The 27,019-nt window shown below is 43.2% G+C and overlaps 1 protein-coding gene across 25 annotated transcripts in view; it reads left to right on the top strand.

The window, feature by feature from the left end:
* The window catches only part of EPB41L3 (erythrocyte membrane protein band 4.1 like 3), a 311,036-nt gene that overhangs the window by 155,782 nt on the left and 128,235 nt on the right, over positions 1 to 27,019 (top strand). For all 25 annotated transcript variants that reach the window (XM_075314499.1, XM_075314519.1, XM_075314518.1 and 22 more), the window contains exons 7-9: positions 705 to 923; positions 9,709 to 9,796; positions 25,333 to 25,485. In XM_075314499.1, the coding sequence (XP_075170614.1) occupies positions 705 to 923; positions 9,709 to 9,796; positions 25,333 to 25,485 (460 nt within the window). The remainder of the gene's footprint in view (positions 1 to 704; positions 924 to 9,708; positions 9,797 to 25,332; positions 25,486 to 27,019) is intronic.

Here is a 27,019-nt window from a genome sequence, read left to right as displayed (position 1 = left end):
TTACTATATATATATATATATATATATATATATATATATATATATATATATGTATATGTATAAAGCAGGTGAAATTATATTGAACACCTCACTAATTTTCTAAGTAAATATGTTTCTAAAAGTTCTATTGACATGAATTTTGCTTTCTGGAACCTACAGTAGATTACAAATTCTTCCGTAATCAGTGTCATCAGTATGTTTTGCAACAGTGAGGCTTGCAAAGGTCTTGAGACGGCTCACTTGTTTTACCCATCATGAGATATTTCTTGTGTGGTACCTTGGTAATGAGATATCTTTTTGTAAGCCATTAATTGAACCAGCTGATATTATTTTTCACTAAGTGGCAGGATTGCTTTCTTATTACTGACAGATGTCAACTGGTGTCATGACTTTCCAAGGCTTTTTGCATCTCTCTTATCTGTTATTTCTCCCTGTTACACATCAATAAATTTGTGGACATCGGTGGTTTGATTTCTTTGGCTGTGTGGAATGGATGGGTTGTTACAAACATCTGATGAGAAATTCATGTCAATAGCACCTTTAGAAAAAATATTTACTTAGAAAATTGGGCAAGTGTTCAAGACTTAATTTACCTTTATAGAGCCAAAAATATTCCCCTTTTTGGGTTACACATTATTACTGACATGACTTTTTATGTGTGTGGGTTGTATGTGATATGAGACTTGTGCTTTATCCCCATTCAGGTACTATCTGTGCTTACAGTTAAGGGATGACATTGTATCTGGACGTCTCCCTTGTTCCTTTGTCACACTGGCTTTGCTAGGATCTTACACTGTGCAGTCAGAACTCGGAGACTATGACCCTGAAGAGTACGGTAGTGACTATGTCAGTGAATTTCGCTTTGCACCAAACCAGACAAAAGAACTGGAAGATAAAGTTGTTGAACTACACAAAAGTTATAGGTGAGATAATATAAAAAAATTGCAAACATTAACTTTATATTACAATCTAAATTGCATTGTATAGTGTGATCTTATGTAAAGAAAAATGGCACTTCTATTTAGCTTTCCTCCATGAAGATTGTTCTTCAATGTTTCAAAATTATCATCCTTTCACTGGGATTATCTAGTTGTATCTGAATATTCATAAACTGCCTCCTTATATTGCAGAAACTCATCCGTTTATCCAATCCGCTATATAATTAGACATTTGCCTTTTAAATATCGAGAAAAATACATAAAATTAACTCAGTTCCTCAAATTGTATTCCATTTAATATGTGATTTAAGTTTTACAGAGCAGTTTAAAGGGAATCTGTCAGCAGGTTTTTGCTACCTCATCTGAGAGCAGCATGATTTAAGCAAAGAGACTCACAATCCAATGATGTATAACTTAGATTACTGGTGGTTTAGATTTAGCCATGTAGCAGAGCTGAGATAACTGTCCCAATCGGACACTAGAAGTGCATGACTTGTTTGCTATGTCGGCGCTTGTTTCAGCAATACATCTTCCTATGTAAAAGGACTTTTCATTTAAACTTAAATAGCAAACTTTCTCTTTTAATAAGAAAAAATTCCCCTCGTGTGTCTTTATAGCCAATATATCATTCTTACATTATTAATACCGGTATACTAGATTCCTATGTCAGTCTGTTTTCTGATAAGTGTAGAATTTTTAAAGGTTCAGATTACATTAAATTATTGTAAGCCTTAATGGCTTCCTGCCATTCTAATCATCTTTTGCTTTTTCTATGTATTGTTTTTCAGTTGTTAAAAACCCCTTTCCCTTTGTTTTTTTGCTGTATCCTAAGATTTTTTTTTTTTTGGTCCCAACTAATCTGTTTTGTTATAATTTTGTTAAAATATGCTTGAAAAGTATCCTGTCTCATAAATGCAGACTCTAATTGTTTATATAATTATAAAATTAGATCCTATTCTTAGCATTCAAAGACTGAACCAAGATGGGGTGATCCTTGGTGTAGCCTAGACAGATGGGTGAAACACACCATATGCTGCCCACGTTGTGGAGAGTACAAATACTGATTGTGTCTCATATCTCATACATCATAATTTTTTTTAATTTCCTTAAAGTGTTCTTATGAACTAAACATTTATCAATATGTGCTAAACACTTGCCATTGATAAATACAAATATAGCTTTCTAAGTTTTTAGGTTTTTTCCCTCAAGAAATTGAAAGCCCCTATATTCATTAAGACCAGCTTTGCTCCCATCAGTCTTGATGCAGGGGCATTTTGTATTCACAAGTGACTTCATTAACTGATTCATTAATACCAGTAGTAGAAGAGAAGATGACGGCACTCACCACACCATGGAAAAATCTTCTTTAGTATCTGATATGGAGCAATAAAAAACAGGTGGGGGAGTACAGGCAAACTACAGCAGGCTTTGGTTGTTTTTTGTCTGCTGACACTTCTACGAGGCCTGCAAGTAGATCCAAAACGGCTGTAGCTTGCTGTTGTTTGCCTTTATTCTCCCCCCTAAATTTTATTGCTTACTATGAGATGATGATGTTGTGAGTGCTGTCATCTTTATTTCTACTTCTTGGTACAAATACACTGCTGTTCTTTCCTTATGTCTTGTCAGATGAAGACCAAGACTTTAGAACCAAATAAAAGCAGGAGAATCATAAGTACCAAAAACTGTTGTAAAAAAGAAAAGTCAGAATGCTCATAAAAACTGAGATGAGGGGTTCCTTTGAGGCTCGGTTCGCCGGCAGCTCCACAGGCTCGAGCTTGACCCGAACCCCGGATCAAGACATTGATTGGCAGTTTGTGTCTCCGCCCATATACAGCAAGCAATCAGCAGATCACTTCCAGAAGAGGGTGGGCGGGCTTTTTCAAACTTTTTTTTGTTGCACACTACTTGTGATCACACAATTGTTAGCCTTAGTGTGCGCCGTTCACATAATGCAAGTGGCTCGCACAAGGCTGAGCACCAAGCGTACCTGAGCACAGCTTTGCTTGCATGAGTTGTGTTAGCACGTAAAGCATACACAACCTAAACCTTGATCTTTAAATTTGGTTTCGAACACCGAACCTTAGATTTCTCATCTCTAATGAAAACCATCAAAAGTCAGTGGGGTCCATTAGGATTCAGTTTGACTCTAAAAAAAGATCCATCATACTTATCATGGCTCTGTGGGGAACATGAGCCAAGATGGTAGGCTAAACAGGGCCTAAATCTTGGGTTAACACTTTAAAATTTAAAACAAGAAGCAAAGTGTAATTATGTTTTTATTATGAGATATTCTCATTCAAGATTGATATTCAATAAAGAATAAACCATCCGCTTCTTCAGTATATTCAATAGCTAGATTGATACAAACACAATAAGAGCTCTCGAAAAAGTAATGTAGATGACAAAATTAGTCTAGGGAAGCTGGGAGGCACAGGAAAAGAAGAATTAGGCTGCATACTTAACAGTCTGGCAATTCTGTGTTTTTGGGAACTGAAAACAGCATGGAAAATAAGAAATGTACCAGTAATTGATTTTTAGACTACAAAGAACTTCACATCTATAATCTGCTAAAAATAGCATTTTTTTGCCTGAGAAATTCCCCTTGGGAAGTAGAATATTACTGTACAGAAATTTATAGTGAAAAGGTTTATTAAATTACAAAAACCTCTTAACAGCCTAGCGCTTCAGGTTTTTATTTTGCCATTATGAATGCAACACAATGCCGATACTCATGGTTTGCATATAAAGACGGTACAACAAAGCAGTACTAGATATGCTAAGTAGATGTTGCCCATAGACAAACATAGATTTGTCTCCTCTACCTGTTATTTCAGTATAATAATGATTACGCTACACACATTACTATAGTAACTAGAATGTCTGCAATAATGCCCCATATGTAATAAACTGCCTATTATGATACACATTAAGAAAGTATAATATACACTCCCTGACAGAAGTTCTGTCGCTTATCCATGTTATGTAAATAAAAGCTTATAACCTGACTTTAAATTCATCCATTGATTTCATAAATTTTGAAAGCTGAAACCCTCCCAAATTTGGTTTAGGTTATGAAAATAAAGTTGCTGTAAAGCTGAAATATTGATCATTTACTGAACACAAAAAGGTCAGATTTTGGCAAGACAAAGGTTTTGTCGCCTTGTCATATAATGCACCCAATCCTAGTTTACATCCTCACCTGTGCTTACTAAATGATCGGTTAATTAGTGGGTGTGTATAAAAAGAAACCCAGCACCCCAGACCTTCACTTGAACTGCAACTTGACCTCTGACAACATGCCAAAAATCCACCCTGTAACCAAAACCTTAATTATCAAGAGGCTGAAGACCAAATCCACTGCAGAGGTGGCTGGCACCTTCAATGTGTCTTAGCGTCAACTACAAAGAATTTAAAAAAAGATTTGAAGAGACTGGAGATGTTTTTGACAAGCCCAGGTCCGGCAAACCCCGCAAGACAACTTTTCAGGAGGAACGTTTGTTGGTTAGAAAAATCCAAAGCCAGACCCTCTTCCACTGCAGCAGAGCTTCAACAGGCCTGGTCACCTCAAGTCCCTGTGTCAACTAGAACAGTTTGTAGGATTCTGTCTTGAAATGGACTCCATGGTCGAATCAGTGCCCAGAAGCCAGCACTAAACAAAAGGCAATTAAAAAAAATGTGTGGCATTTGCGTAGTCCCACAGCCTGCTAAACAGATGGACATTGGAAAAGTGGCAGAAAGTGGATTTCTCTGATAAATCTTCAGTTGAATGACACCACAGCCACCGCAAATACTGCAGGAGCCCGTATGGATCCAGAAAATAGTTAAGTTTGGTGGTGGAAAGATCATGGTCTGGGGTTATTTAGTATGGAGGTGTGCGAAACATAAAGTGGAAGGCAATATCAGTAGCCTAAAATATCAAGAAGTATTAGCTACCTCTTACATTCCCAATCATAAAAAGGGTCCAATTCTGCAGCAGGATGGTGCTCCATCTCTACAAGTTCCTCCTGGCAAAGAAGATCAAGGTGCTCAAGGACTGGCCAGCCCAGTCACCAGACATGAACATCATTGAGCATGTTTGGGGTAGGATGAAACAGGAAGCTTGGAAGACAAAACCAAAGAATCTAGATGAACTCTGGGAGGCATGTAAGACTGCATTCTTTGCTATTCCTGATGACTTCATCAATAAATTGTATTAATCATTGTTGAACCGCATGGATGCAGTCCTTCAAGCTCATGGAAGTCACACAAAATATTAAATATGGCTCTAATAGCACCACAACTTCATTCACCAATGTTATGCAACATATTAGAAGTTAATTACTTGTTTGAAATCCACATTACTTTCTGTGGGCGACAAAACTTTGGTCTTGCAAAAATCTGACCTTTCTGTCTTCATTAACCCCTTCACGACCGCGGGCCGTAAAATTACGTCCTATTTTAACGTGACTTAACGACCAGGGACGTAATTTTACGGCCTAAACTTCATTTGATTGCCGTGGCCATAGCAACGGCTTTCAAATGATGTCCCCTGCTGTTTCTTACAGCAGGGGACCTTTGCTTGACCCCAGGGGGGTGGCATCGCCACCCCCCACAGGCGATCGATGTGATTGGCTGTTCAAATCGGAACCGCCAATCACATTGATCACGCTGTTTTCGGCAAAAAAAAATGCCAAAAATAGCGTGATCTTGTAAAATCCAGCTAGGTACGGAGCTGCAGCAGCTCCGATCATTGGCTGGAAGCAAGCAGACACCGTGGCCCCCCCCTGCAGCACTGATTGGAGCGATCGTGCAATGACGCGCAATCGCTCCAATCAGTGTGCAGTGGGGCGGTCTGATCTGCCGGTGGCCGCCCTCCCCAGGCCTGTGCTGGTCTGGGGACCCTCCCCCAACATGTCGGCAGCGTGCAGCACTAGCTGGTACTAGTGGTACCACGCCACTGCTGCCGCTGCTGTGCTGTCACGTCACGTCGCAGGAGCGGTGAGTATTGTGCTCACCTTGCAGCCCCTGCGCATGCCCCCCTGCGATCTGCTTCCCCCCCGACATCCCGATCTGCCCCCCTGACATCCCGATCTGCCCCCCTGACATCCCGATCTGCCCCCCGCCATCTCTATTCTGCAGCTCCTCCGTCCTCCCTCCTCCCCTGCTCTCTTGCAGCCCCTGCGCACTCTTGTGATTTGCTCCTGCGCGCTCCCGTAATGGCCCCTGCCCGTGCCCCCCTGCGATCTGCCCCCCGCCATCCCGATCTGCCCCCCGCCATCCCGATCTGTCCTCCGACATCCCGATCTGCCCCCCCAGACATCCCGATCTGCTCCCCCAGACATCCCGGTCTGCCCCCAGCATTCCCGATCTGCCCCCAGCATTCCCGATCTGCCCCCAGCATTCCCGATCTGCCCCCAGCATTGCCGATCTGCCCCCAGCATTGCCGATCTGCCCCCAGCATTGCCGATCTGCCCCCAGCATTGCCGATCTGCCCCCAGCATTGCCGATCTGCCCCCAGCATTCCCGGTCTGCCCCCAGCATTCCCGGTCTGCCCCCAGACATCCCAGTCTGCCGGCCTCCCCCGTGATCTCTATTCTGCAGCTCCTCTGCTCTCCCCCTCCTCTGCTGTCCCCGTCCCCCTCTGCTGTCCCCCTCTGCTGTCCCTCTGCTCTCCCCCTCCCCCTCTGCTGTCCCCCCGACGTCCTCTTACCTGTCTTCACCGGCCATCACATCTGCCTCCATCGCTGGGTCCTTCTTCCTGGGTCTTCTGCTGAGCTGTCCAACTTCCTGCCTGCTGGCTGCTGCAAAGCTGTTCCTCCTGCAAATCCTCTGGGTAATGTGAGTATAACTTTTTTTTTTTTCTTTTTTTCCTCTATCCCCTGTCAATTCTTACACCTCATGCGTCCGTGCGTCCCGCCGAGCGCTGATCAGGGATGCAGATAACGTATCTGCATCCGTGGTAAGTTTTTGGCGGGACTTTTTTTCCCGTATTCCTGACGCTTTTTGTATCGCATCTGTCCGTGCGTCCCGCCGAGCGCTGATCAGGGATGCACATAACGGATCGGCATCCCTGCTCAATTTTTGGCGTGACAAAAAGCATCGGGGATACGGAAAAAAAAGTCACGCCAAAAATTGAACAGGGATGCCGATCCGTTATGTGCATCCCTGATCAGCGCTCGGCGGGACGCACGGACTGATGCAATACAAAAAGCGTCGGGGATACGGAAAAAAAAAGTATCGCATCTGTCCGTGTGTCCCGCTGAGCGCGGATCAACATCCCTGCTCAATTTTTGGCGTGACTTTTTTTTTTTTTTTTTGTATCTCATCCGACCGTGCCTCCTGCAGCGGCCGATCAGTGCACTGCGTCTGTGCGTTTGAAAAGTCAAATGGCGTTCCTTGTCTTCTGAGCCCCGCCATGCGCCCAAACAATTGATTTCCACCACATGTGAGGTATCTGCGTACTCGGGAAAAATTGCACCATACGTTTTATGGTGCATTTTTTCCTGATACCGTTGTAAAAAGAGAAAAAAAAAATACCTTGTTGCTGCAAAAATTTAAAAATTTTTTTTTAAAAAAAAAAAATAATTTTCACGGTTCAACGTTATCAACTTTCAGTGGAGCCCCTGGGGGTACAAGGGGCTCACTAAACATCTAGATAAATTCCTTGAGGGGTCTAGTTCCAAAATGGGGTAATTTGTGGGGGAGCTCCACTGTTTAGGCACCATGGGGGGGGGTCTAAAAACGTGACATGGCGTCCGCTAATGATTCCAATCAATTTTGCTGTCAAATGGTGCCCTTCTCTTCTGAGCCCCGCCATGCGCCCAACAATTACTTTCCACCACATATGAGGTATCTGCGTACTCAGGAGAAAATGGACAATACATTTTATGTTGCATTTTTTCCCGATACCCTTGTGAAAAAAAAAGCTACCTAGTTGAAGCAACAGTTTTGTGGTAAAAAAAAATTTTTTCTTTTCACGGCTCAACGTTATAAACTTCTGTGAAGCCCCCAGGTGTTCAAAGTGCTCATCAAACATCTAGAAAAAATATTTGAGGGCTCTAGTTTCCAAAATGGGGTCACTTGTGGGGGAGCTCCATTGTTTAGGCACCTCAGGGGGTCTTCAAACCCGACATGGCGTCCGCTAATGAGTGCAGCTAATTTTGTGTTCAAAAATTCAAATGGCGCTCCTTGCCTTTCGACCTCTGCCGTGCACCCAAACAATTGATTTTTACCCCATATGGGGTATCAGCGTACTCAGGAGAAAATGCATAATAAATTGTAGGGTGCACTTTCTCTTTTCTCCCTTGTTAAAATGAAAATTTTATGGCTAAAGTAACATTTTTGTGTTAAAAAGTAAAATTTTCATTTTTTCCTTCCACATTGCTTTGGTTCCTGTGACGCACCTAAAGGGTTAATAAACTTCTTGGATGTGGTTTTGAGCAGTATGAGGGGTGCAGTTTTTAGAATGGGGTCACTTTTGGGTATTTTCTGTCACCTCGGCCTCTCAAAGGCACTTCAAATGTGATGTGGTCCCTAAAAAAAATATTTTGTAAATTTTGTTGGAAAAATTAGAAATTGCTGATGAACTTTGACCCCTTCTAACTTCCTAACGAAAAAAAAATTTCTTTCGAAAATTGCGCTGGTGTAAAGTTGACAAGTGGGAAATGTTATTTAGTAACTATTTTGTGTGACATATCTCTCAGATTTATGGGCATAAATTTTCAAAGTTTGAAAATTGCGAAATTTTCGCACAATTTCCTAAATTTTCACAAATAAACGCAAAAAATATCGGCCTAAATTTACCACTGACATGAAGTACAATATGTCACGAAAAAACAATCTCAGAATCGCCAGGATCCGTTGAAGCGTTCCAGAGTTATAACCTGTCAAAGTGACACTGGTCAGAATTGCAAAAAATGGCCCGGTCATTAGGGTGTTTTAGTGGCCGGGGGTGAAGGGGTTAAATGATTAATATTTCAGCTTAGCAGAAACTTTATTTTCATAACTTAAACCAAATTTGGGAAGGTTTCAGCTTTCAAAAGAGTAATTTATGAAACCAATGGATGAATTTAAAGTCAGGTTATAAGCTTTTATTTACATAACAATGATAAGCGACAGAACTTCTGTCAGGGAGTGTATTGTAATCAGTTAGGATTCAGAACTAGGGGATTGATAATTCAGCATCCATTCTGGATATATATTTCATGTTTTAATTGGTCACGTTTTGTTATACTTGTGAGGGTTATTTACTTTTTAGCATTACCTATATTTGTAGCTCCTTTCTTCTTGTTGTATATCACCTTTATGTATGCGCATAATACATCCACCCACACACTAACATCTTGAAAATAACACAGCAAATTGCAGACTTGTATTGCCTTTTGTTTGTTTGTTGTCATGAAATGTGAGGAGGTCTCTTATTTCCAATGGCATTTATTTCAATTCAGATACATATACATATGTTTTATTTCCTGTAGCTTGGTTTTAGAGCTGTTGACATTTTATTGGTGTCACTGCTGTCACTTGCTTTTATAGATAGCAGCTTATGTTTACACTGTACAACCGCTATGTATGTCTTCAGAAATGCTATTTTCACAGTAACGTTAGTCCAGAAGCTTAGGAACGTTTCTGCATGTTTTAACATGATTGACAAATTCTAGATATCATGGGGTTTTTTTTTGTGAAGAACATGCTTTTTGTAAATAATGTAATCTGACATGCTGAAAGTGGATCTCAGCAGTAACAATATAAAAGAAAAAATAAATTAGCGCTTATGTTTTTTTTTCTGCAGAGGAATGACTCCTGCTGAGGCTGAAATGCACTTCCTGGAAAATGCCAAAAAATTGTCAATGTATGGGGTTGATCTACATCATGCTAAGGTAATAAATTACGTTTCTTTCTTTCCACCCGGTTATCCCTTTGCATATATTATCACCAGTCTTGTATGATAATGCTATGTAGCAGACCTAGGCAAAATGTGGCCCTCAGGTCACATCCGACCTTTTGACTGTTCCTGTCTAGCTCTATATGTGTATGTATGTATATATAATATATATATATAATATATATATATATATATATATATATATATATATATATATATATATATATATATATAAAATGTATATATGTATATATACAGTGCCTACAAGTAGTATTCAACCCCCTGCAGATTTAGCAGGTTTGATAAGAAGCAAATACGTTAGAGCCTGCAAACTTCAAACAAGAGCAGGATTTATTAACAGATGCATAAATCTTACAAACCAACAAGTTATGTTGCTCAGTTAAATTTTAATACATTTTCAACATAAAAGTGTGGGTCAATTTTTATTCAACCCCTAGGTTTAATATTTTGTGGAATAACCCTTGTTTGCAATTACAGCTAATAATCGTCTTTTATAAGACCTGATCAGGCCGGCACAGGTCTCTGGAGTTATCTTGGCCCACTCCTCCATGCAGATCTTCTCCAAGTTATCTAGGTTCTTTGGGTCTCTCATGTGGACTTTAATCTTGAGCTCCTTCCACAAGTTTTCAATTGGGTTAAGGTCAGGAGACTGACTAGGCCACTGCAACACCTTGATTTTTTCCCTCTTGAACCAGGCCTTGGTTTTCTTGGCTGTGTGCTTTGGGTCGTTGTCTTGTTGGAAGATGAAATGACGACCCATCTTAAGATCCTTGATGGAGGAGCGGAGGTTCTTGGCCAAAATCTCCAGGTAGGCCGTGCTATCCATCTTCCCATGGATGCGGACCAGATGGCCAGGCCCCTTGGCTGAGAAACAGCCCCACAGCATGATGCTTCCACCACCATGCTTGACTGTAGGGATGGTATTCTTGGGGTCGTATGCAGTGCCATCCAGTCTCCAAACGTCACGTGTGTGGTTGGCAACAAAGATCTCGATCTTGGTCTCATCAGACCAGAGAACCTTGAACCAGTCTGTCTCAGAGTCCTCCAAGTGATCAAGCAAACTGTAGACGAGCCTTGACATGACGCTTTGAAAGTAAAGGTACTTTACGGGCTCGTCTGGAACGGAGACCATTGCGGTGGAGTATGTTACTTATGGTATTGACTGAAACCAGTGTCCCCACTGCCATGAGATCTTCCCGGAGCTCCTTCCTTGTTGTCCTTGGGTTAGCCTTGACTCTTCGGACAAGCCTGGCCTCGGCACGGGTGGAAACTTTCAAAGGCTGTCCAGGCCGTGGAAGGCTAACAGTAGTTCCATAAGCATTCCACTTCCGGATGATGCTCCCAACAGTGGAGACAGGTAGGCCCAACTCCTTGGAAAGGGTTTTGTACCCCTTGCCAGCCTTGTGACCCTCCACGATCTTGTCTCTGATGGCCTTGGAATGCTCCTTTGTCTTTCCCATGTTGACCAAGTATGAGTGCTGTTCACAAGTTTGGGGAGGGTCTTAATTAGTCAGAGAAGGCTGAAAAAAGAGATAATTAATCCAAACATGTGAAGCTCATTGTTCTTTGTGCCTGAAATACTTCTTAATACTTTAGGGGAACCAAACAGAATTCTTGTGGTTTGAGGGGTTGAATAATAAATGACCCTCTGAATAAACTTTTCACAATTTAAAAAATAAAATAAAAAAAAGAAATAACATTCTTTTTTGCTGCAGTGCATTTCACACTTCCAGGCTGATCTACAGTCCAAATGTCACAATGCCAAGTCAATTCCGAATGTGTAAACCTGCTAAATCTGCAGGGGGTTGAATACTACTTGTAGGCACTGTGTGTGTGTGTGTGTGTGTGTGTGTGTGTGTGTGTGTGTGTGTGTGTGTATTTATGTATATATATATATATATATATATATATATATATATATTTAGTACTATTTCAAGGCTTTTCCCATATCCACCACAAGTAAGCCCTTATATACAGCATTCTAGAATGCTGTACATATAGTATCTCAAAGTGAGTGCACCCTTCACATTTTTTTACACCTGTAAGTGAAAAGAAAATGGCCGCTCTGCATAACATAAAGTAAGATCTTTAATTATTTTCACCTCTGAGGCGGTCCAGTCTAACAGTCTAATGGGTGTCACTCGTCTTCATCCAGTGCCTCCTCTCTTCTTGCCTCATGTAGATGACGCGTCCTAAGTCATCCAAACAGTATCCTCCATTGTGTCCTGCGCACTTCTCTCTGCCCTGCCGAAAGCAGAGAAAAATATTGTCATGCGCGGTCGCTCTTTGACCTTTCCCCACACCTGCGCATTACAGTACTTTAATTTTTACATTTTCAGACTTGTAGTTTATAGTTGGTTTAGTCAAATCTGCTTTAGTAAACGAGGGCTGACAGGTTCCCAAATTGCTTCAGTGAGCTCATAATAGGAAGCTTTTACAATATTACTGCTGACTCACTCTTCAGCAGAGGCCCCTTTCACACATCAGTTTTTTGCCATCAGTCACAATCCGTCGAAATGTGAAAAAAAACGGATCCAGTGCTGGATCCGTTTTTTTCTCATTGACTTCTATTAGTGACGGATTGCGAAGGATGGCCTGTCATTGCATCCGTCATACGACAGATCCATCAAAAAATCTCTTTGCGGCCAATGGAAGCGACGTCCATAGGAATGTTTGGGTTTTTTTTGTCTCAGTCGAAAAAACAAACGGCCCTGGATCCGTCGCCGTCTTTTGTCTTTTAGAATGGAAGCCTATTGGTGTAAGATCCGTCCTATGATGGAATCCAGCGGCGGAATAAATAGAATATGCTCAGATGGGGTAAAACAGTGTCTGGCTGAACCAATCTCTCTCTCTCTTTTACCACAATCTGCGACGGATCCGTTGCATCAGTCACAGGACAGATTGTGACTGATGGAAAAAAAAACTGAAATGTGAAAGAGACCTTAGCCTGACCTGGGAAATGTAACATTTTAAAATTGTCTGCTTAGCTATTTTATATTCCTTTCTTTTATATGTGTGTACATGGTTAGCCGTTACCAATCTTATCGTTTATTACATAGTTACATAGTTACTAAGGTGGAAAAAAGACCTAGGTCCATCTAGTTCAACCTTCCTCCACCAGTTCTACATTTGGTCACTAAAGGCTACTTTACACACTGCGATATCAGTCCCGATATCGCTAGTGTGCGTACCCGCCCCCATCTGTTGCGCGACATGGGCATATCGCTGCCCGTGCCGCACAACATCGCCCAGAGCCGTCACACATACTTACCTGTCCGGCGACGTCGCTGTGACCGGCGAACCGCCTCCTTTCTAAGGGGGCGGTCCGTGCGGCGTCACAGCGACGTCACTGAACCGCCGCCCAATCGCAGCGGAGGGGCGGAGATGAGCGGGACGTAACATCCCGCCCACCTCCTTCCTTCCGCATAGCGGCCGGGAGGCAGGTAGGGAGACGTTCCTCGCTCCTGCGGCGTCACACGCAGCGATGTGTGATGCCGCAGGAACGAGGAACAACCTCGTTACTGCTGAAGTAACGATTTTTGGGAATTAGGACCCGTGTAGCCGATTAGCGATAAATCACGCTTTTGCGACGATTTTACATCGCTGAACGCTGTTACACAAAGCTGTATCGCTAACGATTGCGGAAGTGCGTCACCAAAACCGTGACCCCAACGACAAAATTCGGGCGATATCGCAGTGTGTAAAGCCCGCTTAAGTCATTTATAACCAACAATGTTTTGTGTACTGAGTAAATCATCCAGCCCTTTTTTAAAAGCTGTTATAGTATCTGCCATTACTACCTCTTGTGGTAGGGCATTCCGCAGTCTGACTGCTCTAACTGTAAAGAACCCTTTCCTATTTAGCTGCCGGAATCGCTTTTCTTCCACTCGCAGTGAGTGCCCCCGGTCCTTAGTATTGTCTTTGGAAGAAATAAGTCATGTGCCAGTCCTTTATATTGACCACACATGTAATTATACATTTAAATGAGATCTCCTCTGAGACATCTTTTTTCTAAGCTAAACATATCTAACTTTTTCAACCTGTCATCATATGGGAGGCCTTCCAATCCTTTTAGTAGTCTAGTCGCCCGCCTTTGAACTGACTCTAACTTCTGAATGTCCTTTTTAAAATGTGGAGCCCAAAACTGGATCCCATATTTCAGATGTGGCCTTCCAAGTGATTTATAGAGGGGTAACAATACGTTGGGATCACGGGATCTAATCTCTCTTTTTATACACCCTAGAATCTTGTTTGCTTTTGCAGCTGCTGCTTGACATTGAGTGCTGCTGCTCAGCTTATTTGTAATGAGAATACCCAAGTCCTTCTCCTGTTCTGTAGTCCCGAGTTTACTTCCATTTAATGTATACGCAGTTATAGGATTACTCCGTCCTAGGTGCATTATTTTACATTTATCAACATTAAATCTCATTTGCCAAGTACCGTATTTTTCGCTTTATAAGACGCACTTTTCCTCCCAAAAATTTGAGAGGAAAATGGGGGGTGCGTCTTATAAAGCGAATATAGCGGTACCTGGGGGTCCTGTCTGTGCGGTGATCGGGCGGCCGGGTGCCTGTGGCTGCGTGCAAGCGGCCGGGTACCTGTGCTTGCGTGCGGTGGCAGCCGGGTACCCGTGGCTGTGTGCGGGCGGCAGTCGGGTGCTGTGTGCGGGCGGCAGTCGGGTGCTGTGTGCGAGCGGCGGCCGGGTGCTGTGTGCGAGCGGCGACCGGGTGCTGTGTGCGGGCGGAGGCCGGGTGCTGTGTGCGGGCGGCGGCCGGGTGCTGTGTGCGGGCGGCGGCCGGGTGCTGTGTGCGGGCGGCGGCCGGGGGCTGTGTGCGGGTGGCGGTCGGCGGCTGTGTGCGGGCGGCGGCTGTGTGCGGGCGGCGGCTGTGTACGGGCGGCGGTTGGCGGCTGTGTGCGGGCGGCGGCCGGGTGCTGTGTGCGGGCGCCGGTCGGCGGCTGTGTGCGGGCGGCGGGCGGCGGCTGTGTGCGGGCGGCGGCTGTGTGCGGACGGCGGCTGTGTGCAAGCAGTGGCCGGCGGCCGGGTGCTGTGTGCGGGCAGTGGCCGGGTGCTGTGTGTGGGCGGCAGATGGCTGCCGCCCGCACGCAAGCACAGGTACCTGGCCACTTGCACGCAGGGTGGGCGGGCAGCCTGCTGGCTGCCACTCTGTGCGTGCGGGGCGGGCGGCTGTGCAGCAACTTACCCAGTTTGTCCGCGGTCCCAGTTTCAAATGATGGCAGCGGGCGCGTGCGCAGATGGAGCCCTTGGATGAGAGCTCCATCTGCGCAGGCGCCATTATTTGAACCGGGACCACGGACACTGGGACACTCACTGCAGCGGCCTGCTGCATGACTCACCCGCCGTCGCCGCTGCTGCTGCCGCCACCACGGGCCCTGCGGCTCCTGCCACCATGGATCCCCCGGCTCCTGCCACCCCGGACGCCACCTGCCACCCCGGACCCCGCTGCCACTGACCCGCCGTGCCTGCCAGCAAATCCGCTGCCTCCTGTGACCCCGCTTCACCACCACTGCTGCCCCCCTCCGGTAAGAGAACACCAGATTATAAGACGGACCCCATTTTTCTTTTTTTTACCTTTTTTTTTTTATGTCTAAGTTTGGGGTGCGTCTTATAATCCGGTGCGTCTTATAAAGCGAAAAATACGGTATCTGCCCATTCTGACATCTTATCCAGATCTTTTTGTAATATTGTACTATCAAGGTCAGTTTTTAATATCCTACATAGTTTGGTGTCATCAGCAAAGACTGACACTTTACTATCAATCCCATCCAGAAGGTCATTAATAAAGAGATTAAAAAGAATTGGTCCTAGCACAGATCTCTGCAGCACCCCACTGCTGACTATAGCCCATTTAGAGAACGTACCATTTATGACTACTCTTTGTTTCCTATCTTTTAGCCAATTCCTTACCCAGTTGCATATAGTTTCCCCTAGTCCTTCTGGAGCTTTAGTATAAGGCTATTATGTGGTACAGTATCAAATGCCTTTGCAAAGTCCAAATAAATCACATCAGCTGCATTACCAATATCCAGGTTTGCACTTACCCCCTCATAGAACCCCAACAGGTTGGTTAGACATGACTTATCTTTCATGAATCCATGCTGTCTGTCAGTTATTATATTATTTTCTTCAACATATTTTTGCATGTCATCCCTTAAAATGCCCTCAAAAACTTTGCATACTACTGATGTCAGGCTTACTGGACGGTAGTTGCCTGGATCTAGCCTCTTACCTTTCTTAAATATCGGTACCACATCAGCAATCCTGAGGCACCAACCCTGTTACAAGCGAGTCTAAAAAGATGAGATACAGCGGTCTGTCAATTACGGAGCTCAATTCCCTCAACATTCGTGGATTAATGCCATCTGGCCCTGGGGATTTGTCAATGTTTAATTTACTCAGACGTAGGCGTACTTCTTCTTGTGTTAAATTAATTATATCGGGTGGTGAACTTTGATTTTTCACTTGTTGAATGATCCCTGGTACAGTCAGTTCCATGGTGAACACAGATGAGAAATGCCTATTTAATATCTCAGTCTTTTGTTTGTCCTCTATAACTAACTTATTATATTTTAAGGGGCCAATACTATCCATTGTTTTCCTTTTGACATAAATGTATTTATAAAAGATTTTGGGATTTATTTTAAGGTCATTGGCGATTTTTGTTTCAGTAGCTAGTTTTGCTTGTTTGATTTCTTTTTTGCAATTTCTATTGATATCTTTATACTCCTGAAATGCTATTTCTGTATTCTCAGCCTTCAAGATTTTAAACACCCTTTGTTTTTGTTTTATTATACTTTGTACAGTCTTATTTAGCCATAGTGGTTTCTTTTTATTCAGGGACATTTTATTACCAGAGGGTATACGTTTTTTACAGGACTTTACCAGTATATCCTTAAACTTTCCCCATTTATGTTCAGTATCCCCAGTTACCATGACTTTGTCCCAATCTCCACATTTTAGCTCTTTCCTTAATTTGTTGAAATCAGCTTTCCTAAAATTCCAGGTTTTAGCATTTCCCCTTTGAAATGTTCTATTGAATATTCCGTTGAAGCTTACCATATTATGATCGCTGGTGCCCAAGTTCTCCCGGACCTGTAGATCTGAAATTGTATCCGGTCTATTTGACAGGACCAGATCTAGCAAATTATCTCCCCTCGTCAGTTCATCTACCATCTGAGAGAGGAAATGGTCTTGAATGGTAGATAAGAATTTACAGTTTTTAAAACAACCAGAAGATTCTATGTCCCACTGTATGTCTGGATAGTTCAATTTGTTCCAGCATTTCACCCTCTACTTATAGCAAACTGCAATTAACATTTTTCCATTATTCCCCTCCCCATGTACATTTACCCATACTGACTCTACATTGTTGCAGTTCCCCCCAATGTCATCATTCAACACAGGTTTTAGGTTAGATTTGATAAATATGCACACCCCACTACCTTTTTTGTCTTTCCTGTCCCTCCTAAATGTACTATAACCCTGTATGTTTGTCACCCAGTCATGGCTTTCATCCAGCCAGGTTTCCGTAATGCCCACCACATCATAATCCATGGTTGACATAAGAGTCTCCAATTCATTCATTTTGTTTGCAAGACTTCTTGCATTTGCCAGTAGACATTTAATCCTATTAACACCTTTATTACTCCTAGCCTCCCTACCTTCCTTGAATGTCCCATCCCCCCTAATCCTTCATTGACCCCTACCATCTCACTGTCTGTATCTGCTCTATCTATCCCCTTTTTTGCTCCACTACCCTCCCCCCCCCAGATCCTAGTTTAAAAGCTCCTCCATCTGTCTGACTATTTTTTTCCCCAGCACAGCTGCACCTTCCCCATTGAGGTGCAGCCCGTCCCTACTGTAGAGCCTGTAGCCGACTGAGAAGTCAGCCCAGTTCTCCATGAACCCAAACCCTTCCTTCCTGCACCAATTTCTAAGCCACGTATTTATCTCCCTAAGCTCCCGCTGTCTTTCTAGTGACGCTCGTGGCACCGGTAGTATTTCTGAAAACACCACCTTGGAGGTCCTGTACTTCAGCTTCTCTCCTAGTTCCCTGTAATCATTTTTAAGGACCTTCCACCTGCCTCTAACTTTGTCATTAGTACCAATGAGCACCATGACCGCTGGGTTTTCCCCAGCCCCACCCAGCAATCTGTCTATCCGATCCGCAATATGCCGAACCCGAGCACCCGGCAGACAACACACTGTTTGGTATTCATGGTCTCGCCGACAGATGACCCTATCTGTCCGCCTAATTATAGAGTCCCCTACCACCAACTTCTGTCTGGGCTTTGCTGCACTCCTATTTCCCTCCTTCCTACAGCAGTTGTTTTCCAGGTTGCTAGGAGCAACGTCCTGCTGTAGTGACCCTAGTCCTTGCCCTTCATTCCTAATATCAGCCAAACAGGCATATTTACTAGGTTGTGCCAGGTCAGGACTAGGCTTCCTGACACTTTTCCTCCTACCTCTTCTTCTAACTGTTACCCAACTACCTACCTCTGGGTCCTAATCTTCTCCACCTTCACCCTCCTCCATATCACTGGCCCCAGCCAGAGAAAGCTCAGTGAGCTCTAAACTCCTCTCCAGGTTTGCAATGCCCCTGAGTGTTGCAAGCTGTTATTTAGATCAGTTACCTTGGCTTCGAAATTCGCAACATGCTTGCATCGAGTGCAGACATATTCACCCTCGAACGGCTGCTCAAGGCATTCATACATCTGACAAGATACACACCTGGTAGCATTGTCCATGGAGCACCTATTAAATGGGGATAAACGTTAAAGTAGAAAAACAAGAAAAAGAAAAAAAACAAACAATGAGAAACGTATAAGGATAAATTCAAACTATGTTCTTGTGTCAAACTATGAAATTCAGTTTAAAATATGCCACACTTATCTTCAATCCCCGCACACTTTGCTTCAGTACCTTGCACGCTCAGCACCTCGCTTGCTTTGGCTGGTTTATATAATTCTACAAGGACTTCCAGAAGCTGCCAGAAGCTTCTAGAAACAGGTGTGACTAATACTACTGATTAAATCCCAAGACAAACTTTTTTTTTTGCTTTTTATAACAGTATCACAGACACACACAGACAAACCATTCCCTAATGAAATTAAACAATTACAGTTATCACCACTATGAAATTGTGTTTAAACTATGCCACACTTATCTTCAATCCCCGCACACTTTGCTTCAGTACTTCGCACGCATAGAAGAGCATAGAAAAAGCATTGCTCATTGAAAACAATAACCATTCAGTTCTTATTTTCAACACCTGATAAGAAATAGCATTTTAAGATGCAGAAGTTGAAATGGATATGTACCTTGATCAGGGTTAGTGGTGCCGTTGCATCATATCGATCAGCAGTGGATAAAGCAGTCCTGCAGGGCTCCCGCTGCACCACATTACGGATGAAAAGTGAGGGTTATTGTACTGCATCAGACAGCTTTTTTATTAGACTTCCTGCAGCAAAGACCATTAGAATGGTAACCACTAAAAGGCTGCTGAATCCCTAAACATTAATTAAGCTGCTCTTGTTTTATTACATTATCTTAATCATTCAGAGGGAACCTCTAAATTAACTGTGGAAGAAAAATGCTTACAGGGAAAAGAGCAAAACTTTCATTAAGTAAAAAAATAAAAATGAATTGTCACTATCAACCTTTTTATGGAGCAACAAAAACAAGCATACGTGTGCTAATATTCACACCAAATTTAGCATATGTAGCCATAGACTGCTGTAGCCAGATGTACTGAAGAGAAGAAAAATGTATACCAAAAGACCAGTTAGGCCTGGCTTATCAGATTGTTTAAGCCAGAAATCAGGCATGAAAAAATGTTATGCATAAATGTTCCGAGTTTTGTCGTATTGAAATGGACAGGGTATGGTGGAACCCCCTCATCTAATTCATGACGAGTTGTAGCATGCTTTACCCAACAAATCATACTCAAGTCAGAGACTGGAGTAAGTTTTGTGGCAAGGCACACATTTCTTTTTAAGATGTGCTTGATTCATTAAAGGGTGTATCTGGCACCGTCAAAGGGAATCTGTCAGGTTTTTGCTACCTCATCCGAAAGTAGTATAATTTAGGCAAAGAGACTCCGAACTCAAAAGATGCTCACTTAGATTACTGGGTATAGCGGTTCTGACACAATCAAAGGTTTTAGTTTTAGCAAAGCAGCAGAGCTTAAAAAGATGCCAGCGCCCACACCAGGCTCTCTATGCACATTTCTAAAAACCGAAGCTGCTAACCATAGAGGGGGGTGGAGTTGGACTTGAGCTCACATGCACATCAGTCCACTAATGATAATGTTACTGAAGCTTAACCCCTTAAGGACGAAGCCAGTTTTGTACTTAATGCCCAGGCCATTTTTTGCAATTCTAACCAGTGTCACTTTATGAGGTCATAACTCTGGAACGCTTCAACGGATCCCAGTGATTCTGACATTGTTTTTTCATGACATATTGTACTTCATGATAGTTATAAATTTAGAACGATATTTTTTGCTTTTATTTGTGAAAAATCGGAAATTTGATGAAAATTTTGCAATTTTCAAACTTTTAATTTTTATGCCCTTAACCCAGAGAGTTATGTCACACAAAACAGTTAATAAATAACATTTCCCACATGTCTACTTTACATTAGCGCAATTTCTGAAACAAAATGTTTTGGGGTTAGGAAGTTAGAAGGGGTCAAAGTTCATCTGCAATTTCCCATTTTTTCAACAAAATTCACAAAACCATTTTCTTTAGGGACCACATCACATTTGAAGTGACTTTGAGAGGCCTGGGTGACAGAAAATACCCAAAAGTGACACCATTCTCAAAACAGCACCCCTCAAAGTACTCAAAACCACATCCAAGAAGTTTATTAACCCTTCAGGTGCTTCACAGGAACTAAAGAAAAGTGGAATGAAAAAAAGCAAAAAATAAAATTTTACCTAAAATGTTGCTCTACCCCAAATTTATTCACTTTTAGAAGAAATAACACAACAAAATGGACCCCAAAACTTGTTACCCACTTTCTTATGAACGCGCCAATACCCCACATGTGGTCAGAAACCTTTGTTTGGACAAATGGGAGGGCTCGGAACAGAAGGAGCAATATTTGAATTTTGGAAAGCAAATTTGGCTGAAATAGATTGCGGGCACCATGTTGCATTTACATGTCCGCTAAGGTACCTAAACAGCAGAAACCCCTCACAAGTGACACCATTTTGGAAACTAGACCCCTTAAGGCTTCTATCTAGGGGTATAGTGAGCATTTTGGATCCACAGGTACTTCACAGATTTTGATAACGTTACGTTGTCACATTGAAAATTTTCATTTTTTTCTCAAAAATGTTGATTTAGCATCAATTTTTTCACTTTTTCAAGAGGTAATTCCAAAAATTTGACCCCAATGTTTGTTACCCACTTTTTTATGAGCGCGGTGATACCTTACTTGTGGTCTGAAACCTTTGTTTGGACAAATGGGAGGGCTTGGAACGGAAGGAGCAATATTTGAATTTTGGAAAGGAAATTTGGCTGAAAAAGATTGCGGGCACCATGTCGCATTTGGAGGACCCCTAAGGTACGTAAACAGCAAAAAAACACCACAAGTGACCCCATATTGGAAACTAGGCCCCTCAAGGAATTTATCTAGATGTTTGGTGAGTACCCTGAACCCCCAGGAGCTTTACAGAAGTTTATAACGTTGAGCCATGAAAATAAAAAAATAAAATTTTACCACAAAATTGTTACTTCAACCAGGTAGCTTTTTTTTTCACAAGGGTAACAGGAAAAAAATCACCATGAAATTTATTGCGCAATTTCTCCTGAGTTTGTTGATATCTTGTATGTGGTGGAAATCAACTGTTTGGGCACACTACAGGGCTCAGAAGAGAAGGAGTGCAATTTGACTGCAAAATTGGCTGGAATCAATAGCGGACGCCATGTTGCATTAGGAGAGCCCCTGAGGTACCTAAGCAGTGGAGGTCCACCACAAGTGACCCCATTCTGGAAATAAGACCCCTCAAGGCTTTAATCTAGGTGTATATTGAGCATTTTGAATCCACGAATACTTCACAGAATTTGATAAGCTTAGGTTGCCATATTGAAATTTTCATTTTTTTCACAAAAATGTTGATTTAGCGACACATTTTTCACTTTTTCAAGAGGCAACAACAAAACGTGTACCCCACAGGTTGTTATCTAATTTCTTGTGAGCGCAGGGATACCCCACATGTGGCCAAAAACCTTTGTTTGGATAAATGGGAGGGCTTGGAATGGAAGGAGTACCATTTGAATTTTGGAAAAGTTGAAGTAAATTGCGCGCACCATGTCACATTAGCAGGGCCCCTTGGGCACCTATACATCAGAAACCCCCCACAAGTGACCTCATTTTGGAAACTGGACCCCTCAAGGATTTTATTCAGGAGTATAGTAAGCATTTTGAATCCACAGGTACTTCACAAAAATGTTGCTGTAGCAACAAATTTCTCACTGTTAAGGGGGCTTTACACGCTGCGACATCGCTAATGCGGAGTCGTTAGGGTCACGGAATTGGTGACGCACATCCGGCTGCATTAGCGATGCCGTTGCGTGTGACACCGATGAGCGATTTTGCATCGTTGCAAAAACGTGCAAAATCGCTCATCGGTGACATGGGGGTCCATTCTCGATTATCGTTACTGCAGCAGTAACTATGTACTTCGTCGCTCCTGCGGCAGCACACATCGCTATGTGTGACGCCGCAGGAACGAGGAACCTCTCCTTACCTGCCTCCCGGCCGCTATGAGGAAGGAAGGAGGTGGGCGGGATGTTCCGGCCACTCATCTCCGCCCCTCCGCTTCTATTGGGCGGCCGCTCAGTGACGTCACTGTGACGCCACACGGACCGCCCCCTTAGAAAGGAGGCGGTTCGCCGGTCACAGCGACGTCGCCGGGCAGGTAAGTATGTGTGACGCGTCTGCGCGATTTTGTGCGGCACGGGCAGCGATTTGCCCGTGTCGCACAACAGATGGGGGCGGGTACCCACGCTAGCGATATCGGGACCGATATCGCAGCGTGTAAAGTAGCCTTTAGGCTATGTGGCCATGATCCAGCGACACGGCGTCTAGTACCCAGTGTCAGCCTCCTGCAGAAATGTGAGTGTTGTCCACGGGAGAACGCAGCTGCCCATGCCCACGATTTGGGTTCAGGCTGCTGTGGACTTTAGCTCTATTCTACCTGCACAGAACACTCATCTCCGCAGCATAAATTGACATGCTGAGGCTCGGGAAGCTGCGCCACAGGTCGATTTATGCTGCGTAGAAAAGAAACACAGTGGGCACGGGATTTCTAAAAATCCTGCCACTGTGCTTCTACTGCACAACGCAGCGTTATGGACGCAGGGAAAACACTCTGCGCCCAAAACGTTGCAAACCCTGATTGTGGGCACACAGCGTAAAATGCTTCAATGGATGAATGGATAGATGTCAAACATATATAACGTCCCACCCCCCTTCATATTCTAAGCTGGCGCCCTTTAGTGCCTTTCATGTGACACTAAAGGATGCCTAGCCTTGTATTTAGCCCAAAAAAAAAAAAAAGAATTAAAATAAATGACGTGGGGTCCCCCCTATTTTTGATAGCCAGCTAGGGTAAAGCAGACAGCTGTAGCCTGCAAACCACAGCTGACAGCTTCATCTTGTCTGGTGATCAATTTGGAGGGCTCCCCAAGCTGTTTTTTTTTTTAATTATTTATAAATAAATAATTAAAAAAAACAAACAAACGTCCCCCCAAATTAGATCACCAGCCAAGGTGAAGCTGACAGCTGGGGTCTGGTATTCTCAGGATGGGAAGAGCCATGGTTATTGGACTCTTCCCAGCCTAAAAATAGCAGGCCGCAGCCGCCCCAGAAGTGGCGCATCCATTAGATGCGCCAATTCTGGCGCTTCGCCCCAGCTCATCCCGCGCCCTGGTGTGTTGGCTAACGGGGTAATGAATGGGGTTGATACCAGGTGTGTAATGTCACCTGGCATCAAGCCCAGCAATTAGTTATGTCACGGCGTCTATCAGATACCCGACATAACTAATTGACAGTAATAAAAAAAAAAAATGACAACAAAAAAAAATTTATTTGAAAAAACACTCCCCAAAACATTCCCTGATTGACCAACTCTGGATCGACTCTGGACCTTCTAGAATATGGGGGACACGTTCAGGGAACGTATCCCCCATTTTCTAGTAGGGCAGACCCTCCATTTGAGGAGAGTGGGTGCAAAGAATCTGCACCCACTCTCCCCGGGTCACAGCTGCAGTGTGCCGAGCAGCAGCAGCAGCCAGCGTCCTGAACACAGGAAGCTGACAGCCGCGCTCTGCACATGTGACCGGCGTCTGCTGTGAAGGAGCCGGAGGAGGGGGCCGCGGGGGATCAGCGCTCCGACAGGTATGTATGACACCGGGGGACACCGGGGAACACCAGGGGGGGGGTGTAGGGGGGGACCCGGCGGGGCCTGGGGAGCAGGTTTCTGTCGTATGTGTTATGGCACATACGACAGAAACCATAGGAACAGTGTAAATGCGGCCGGCGCGCTGCTGTGCTCGGCGGTGCGCGCGGCCATCTTGGATTTTCGGGAGGGGGTTGGGGGTCGGGGGGGTACTTTGGGGATACCGAGGGGACCGGAGGGAACCGGGAAAAAGATTTATCTCCCATCTGGCATGTTTGATCATGCCAGATGGGAGATAAATCATTTTTTACCGGCGCGGTCATTTACTATAACTTGATGATCGGTATACGGTGTATACCGGTCATCACGTGACTGGGGACCGGAAAAACCGGCCCGAATCATGATCTCCAGGGTCTCAGCTACCCCCGGCAGCTGAGACCCCGGAAATTTTCTGACTCTGGGGGGAGCTAGACCCTTTTTTCCGACCGCCGTTAAAAAGCGGCGGATCGGAAAAAGTACCCTAAAATGCCGCCGTTAAAAGGCGTATCGGCGGTCGTAAAGGGGTTAAACTAACATAGCAGGTAAACAAAAACACACTTTGTGATAAGAGACACATTAATGAAATCTCAATGTTAACCCCTTCAGCATGCTGTCTTTAGATTACATAGTAAAAACCTGCTAATCTATTCCCTTTAAAAAATAAATAAATAAAAAATTTGCCTAAGCACTAACAAGCAGGTAATTGCTACCTGCCTGCTTGTTGTGCCCAATGCCATTCTTTGCCGGGACAGAGCGCTCACAGACTGCTCCTGCCAGTGACTCGACTGCTTCCGTTGACGTCACGTCAACAGAGCTGCAGCTTCTCATCTGCTGTGCCCTATACTCAGGGCGGGACAGCCAATGTTGCGCCATTGACAGCCTCCCCATAAATTGTAAAGCACCATTTGCTTTGTTTGAGGTTATCTTTTATGCAGCATTGCAATACAATTGTTTATCTCATGGTCAATGTGTCATGACTGGATTGAGCCCTATTTTTAGAGTATATTTCTTAGAGAAAATATAAACAAGTTCTCTTTTACAGGATTCAGAAGGAGTTGAAATTATGCTAGGTGTGTGCGCCAGTGGCTTATTGATATATCGGGATAGACTACGGATAAATCGCTTTGCCTGGCCAAAGGTGCTGAAAATTTCATATAAGAGGAATAATTTTTACATCAAGATCCGCCCAGGAGAGGTATGTCAGAGTTCTTATAGAAATTGATCTTTTCTTTCCTCTTGTCATATCCGCACAATTCTAAATTACATTTTGCACATATGGTGTCATATATTTATTAAATTGTATAGTTAGGCCAAAGTTAAAGTCCATGTATTACAGTTTGAGGATGGACTACGATGTGTGGATTGGCCACAGGTCTTGTAACTTGACTCAACAGCCTGATAGACAGATTTGATCAGTAATGAATTTACAGAATTGTATGGAAATTTGTTTTTATCTGTTTACTGTATGTCTAAAATAAAAAATATATAGATTAGTACTCAGGGTCATTTTAGACCGATGTTCTCTAGTACAGCACTTGTTTTTAAATGTTTGGTCCTATATGTGATGTATTTTTTTTGTATGACTTTTTAAAAGTTTGTGTATTGTTAATGCATTTATATCTTTCATGGCCTATCCATTAGATCAGCTGGTGCAGATATTGGCAGCGGCCGTAAGTGCTCAGTTATGGAGCCGCAGAGCACAGCTTTGTTATGGCATAGCGGCCACTGCTGGGTACTGTACTTCCTTCTCCTATTGGTTCAGATAGTAGGTTGATATGTAATACCCAACTGCGGCCACTCTACATTTGATAAAGCTGTGCTGTGCAACTCAGCAACTGAGAACTTCCGGCCTCCGCTGGCAGCAGGAACAAGTTATCATCAGGGTTGTCGGGGTTGTTTACATTGATGATCTATCCTAAGAATAGGCCATCATTGTTAAAGTAACGGACAACCACTTTAAAGCTTGCATTTGCTTTCAAGCTATTCGTGCTTGTTTTACTTGAGGGTGAATCATGGGAGTAGTTTACTGATCTTGGTAAAAATTAAATGCTATGCTAAGTGCAAGTCATGAGTATTATCTATCACCAGAAATTGTATTAAAGTCTGGTTTAATAGGACCCTTCTGTTCTAAATGTTTGAACTATCTTCTCTACCTACATATAATATTTGCTCATGCTTGGAGTCTTTCATAGGATTTTCACAAAACACATTAAAAGGGCATTCTGATGGGATATGCCATTATTACGGACTTTTGGGATCGTTATCACTGATTTAACGGTTCACCTTTTTCACAGTTTTCATTTTGCATATTGTTATGCAGGGAACTGAATGGTGCTGGCTTCTAAGTTTTTCCTTCACAAAGGTGCTGCTATCCATCCAGATATGAAGGGAAAACTTAAAAGGTGACACCGCTCAATAGTGTGACCCTATGTACTTAGGATGGCTTGAGATCTAGCAGGTCAGACCTTCTACAGAAACTATTATCGCATGTTATGTGTGTCATTTTATAAGAAAGAAAATTTATTTTACATTTACATTTATTTTATGTTACCTTGTTAGAACCATAGAAAAATTGAGTAATTTATCATTGGTTAGAGATATGTTTGTTAGACAAGCAGTACGATTTTAGTACTCACATTACTGCATATAAAGTAGCATTCCAGTGATTTACTCTTATTATAACTTCATCCTGTCACTAGTCTCTATTATATATGAAAATTCTAATATAC

Source organism: Anomaloglossus baeobatrachus, chromosome 6 (assembly GCF_048569485.1).
Source record: "Anomaloglossus baeobatrachus isolate aAnoBae1 chromosome 6, aAnoBae1.hap1, whole genome shotgun sequence".
In the NCBI taxonomy this organism is placed as follows: domain Eukaryota; kingdom Metazoa; phylum Chordata; class Amphibia; order Anura; family Aromobatidae; genus Anomaloglossus; species Anomaloglossus baeobatrachus.
Note: the sequence above shows the minus strand (reverse complement) of the source record. Positions and strands in the feature narration are given on the sequence as shown.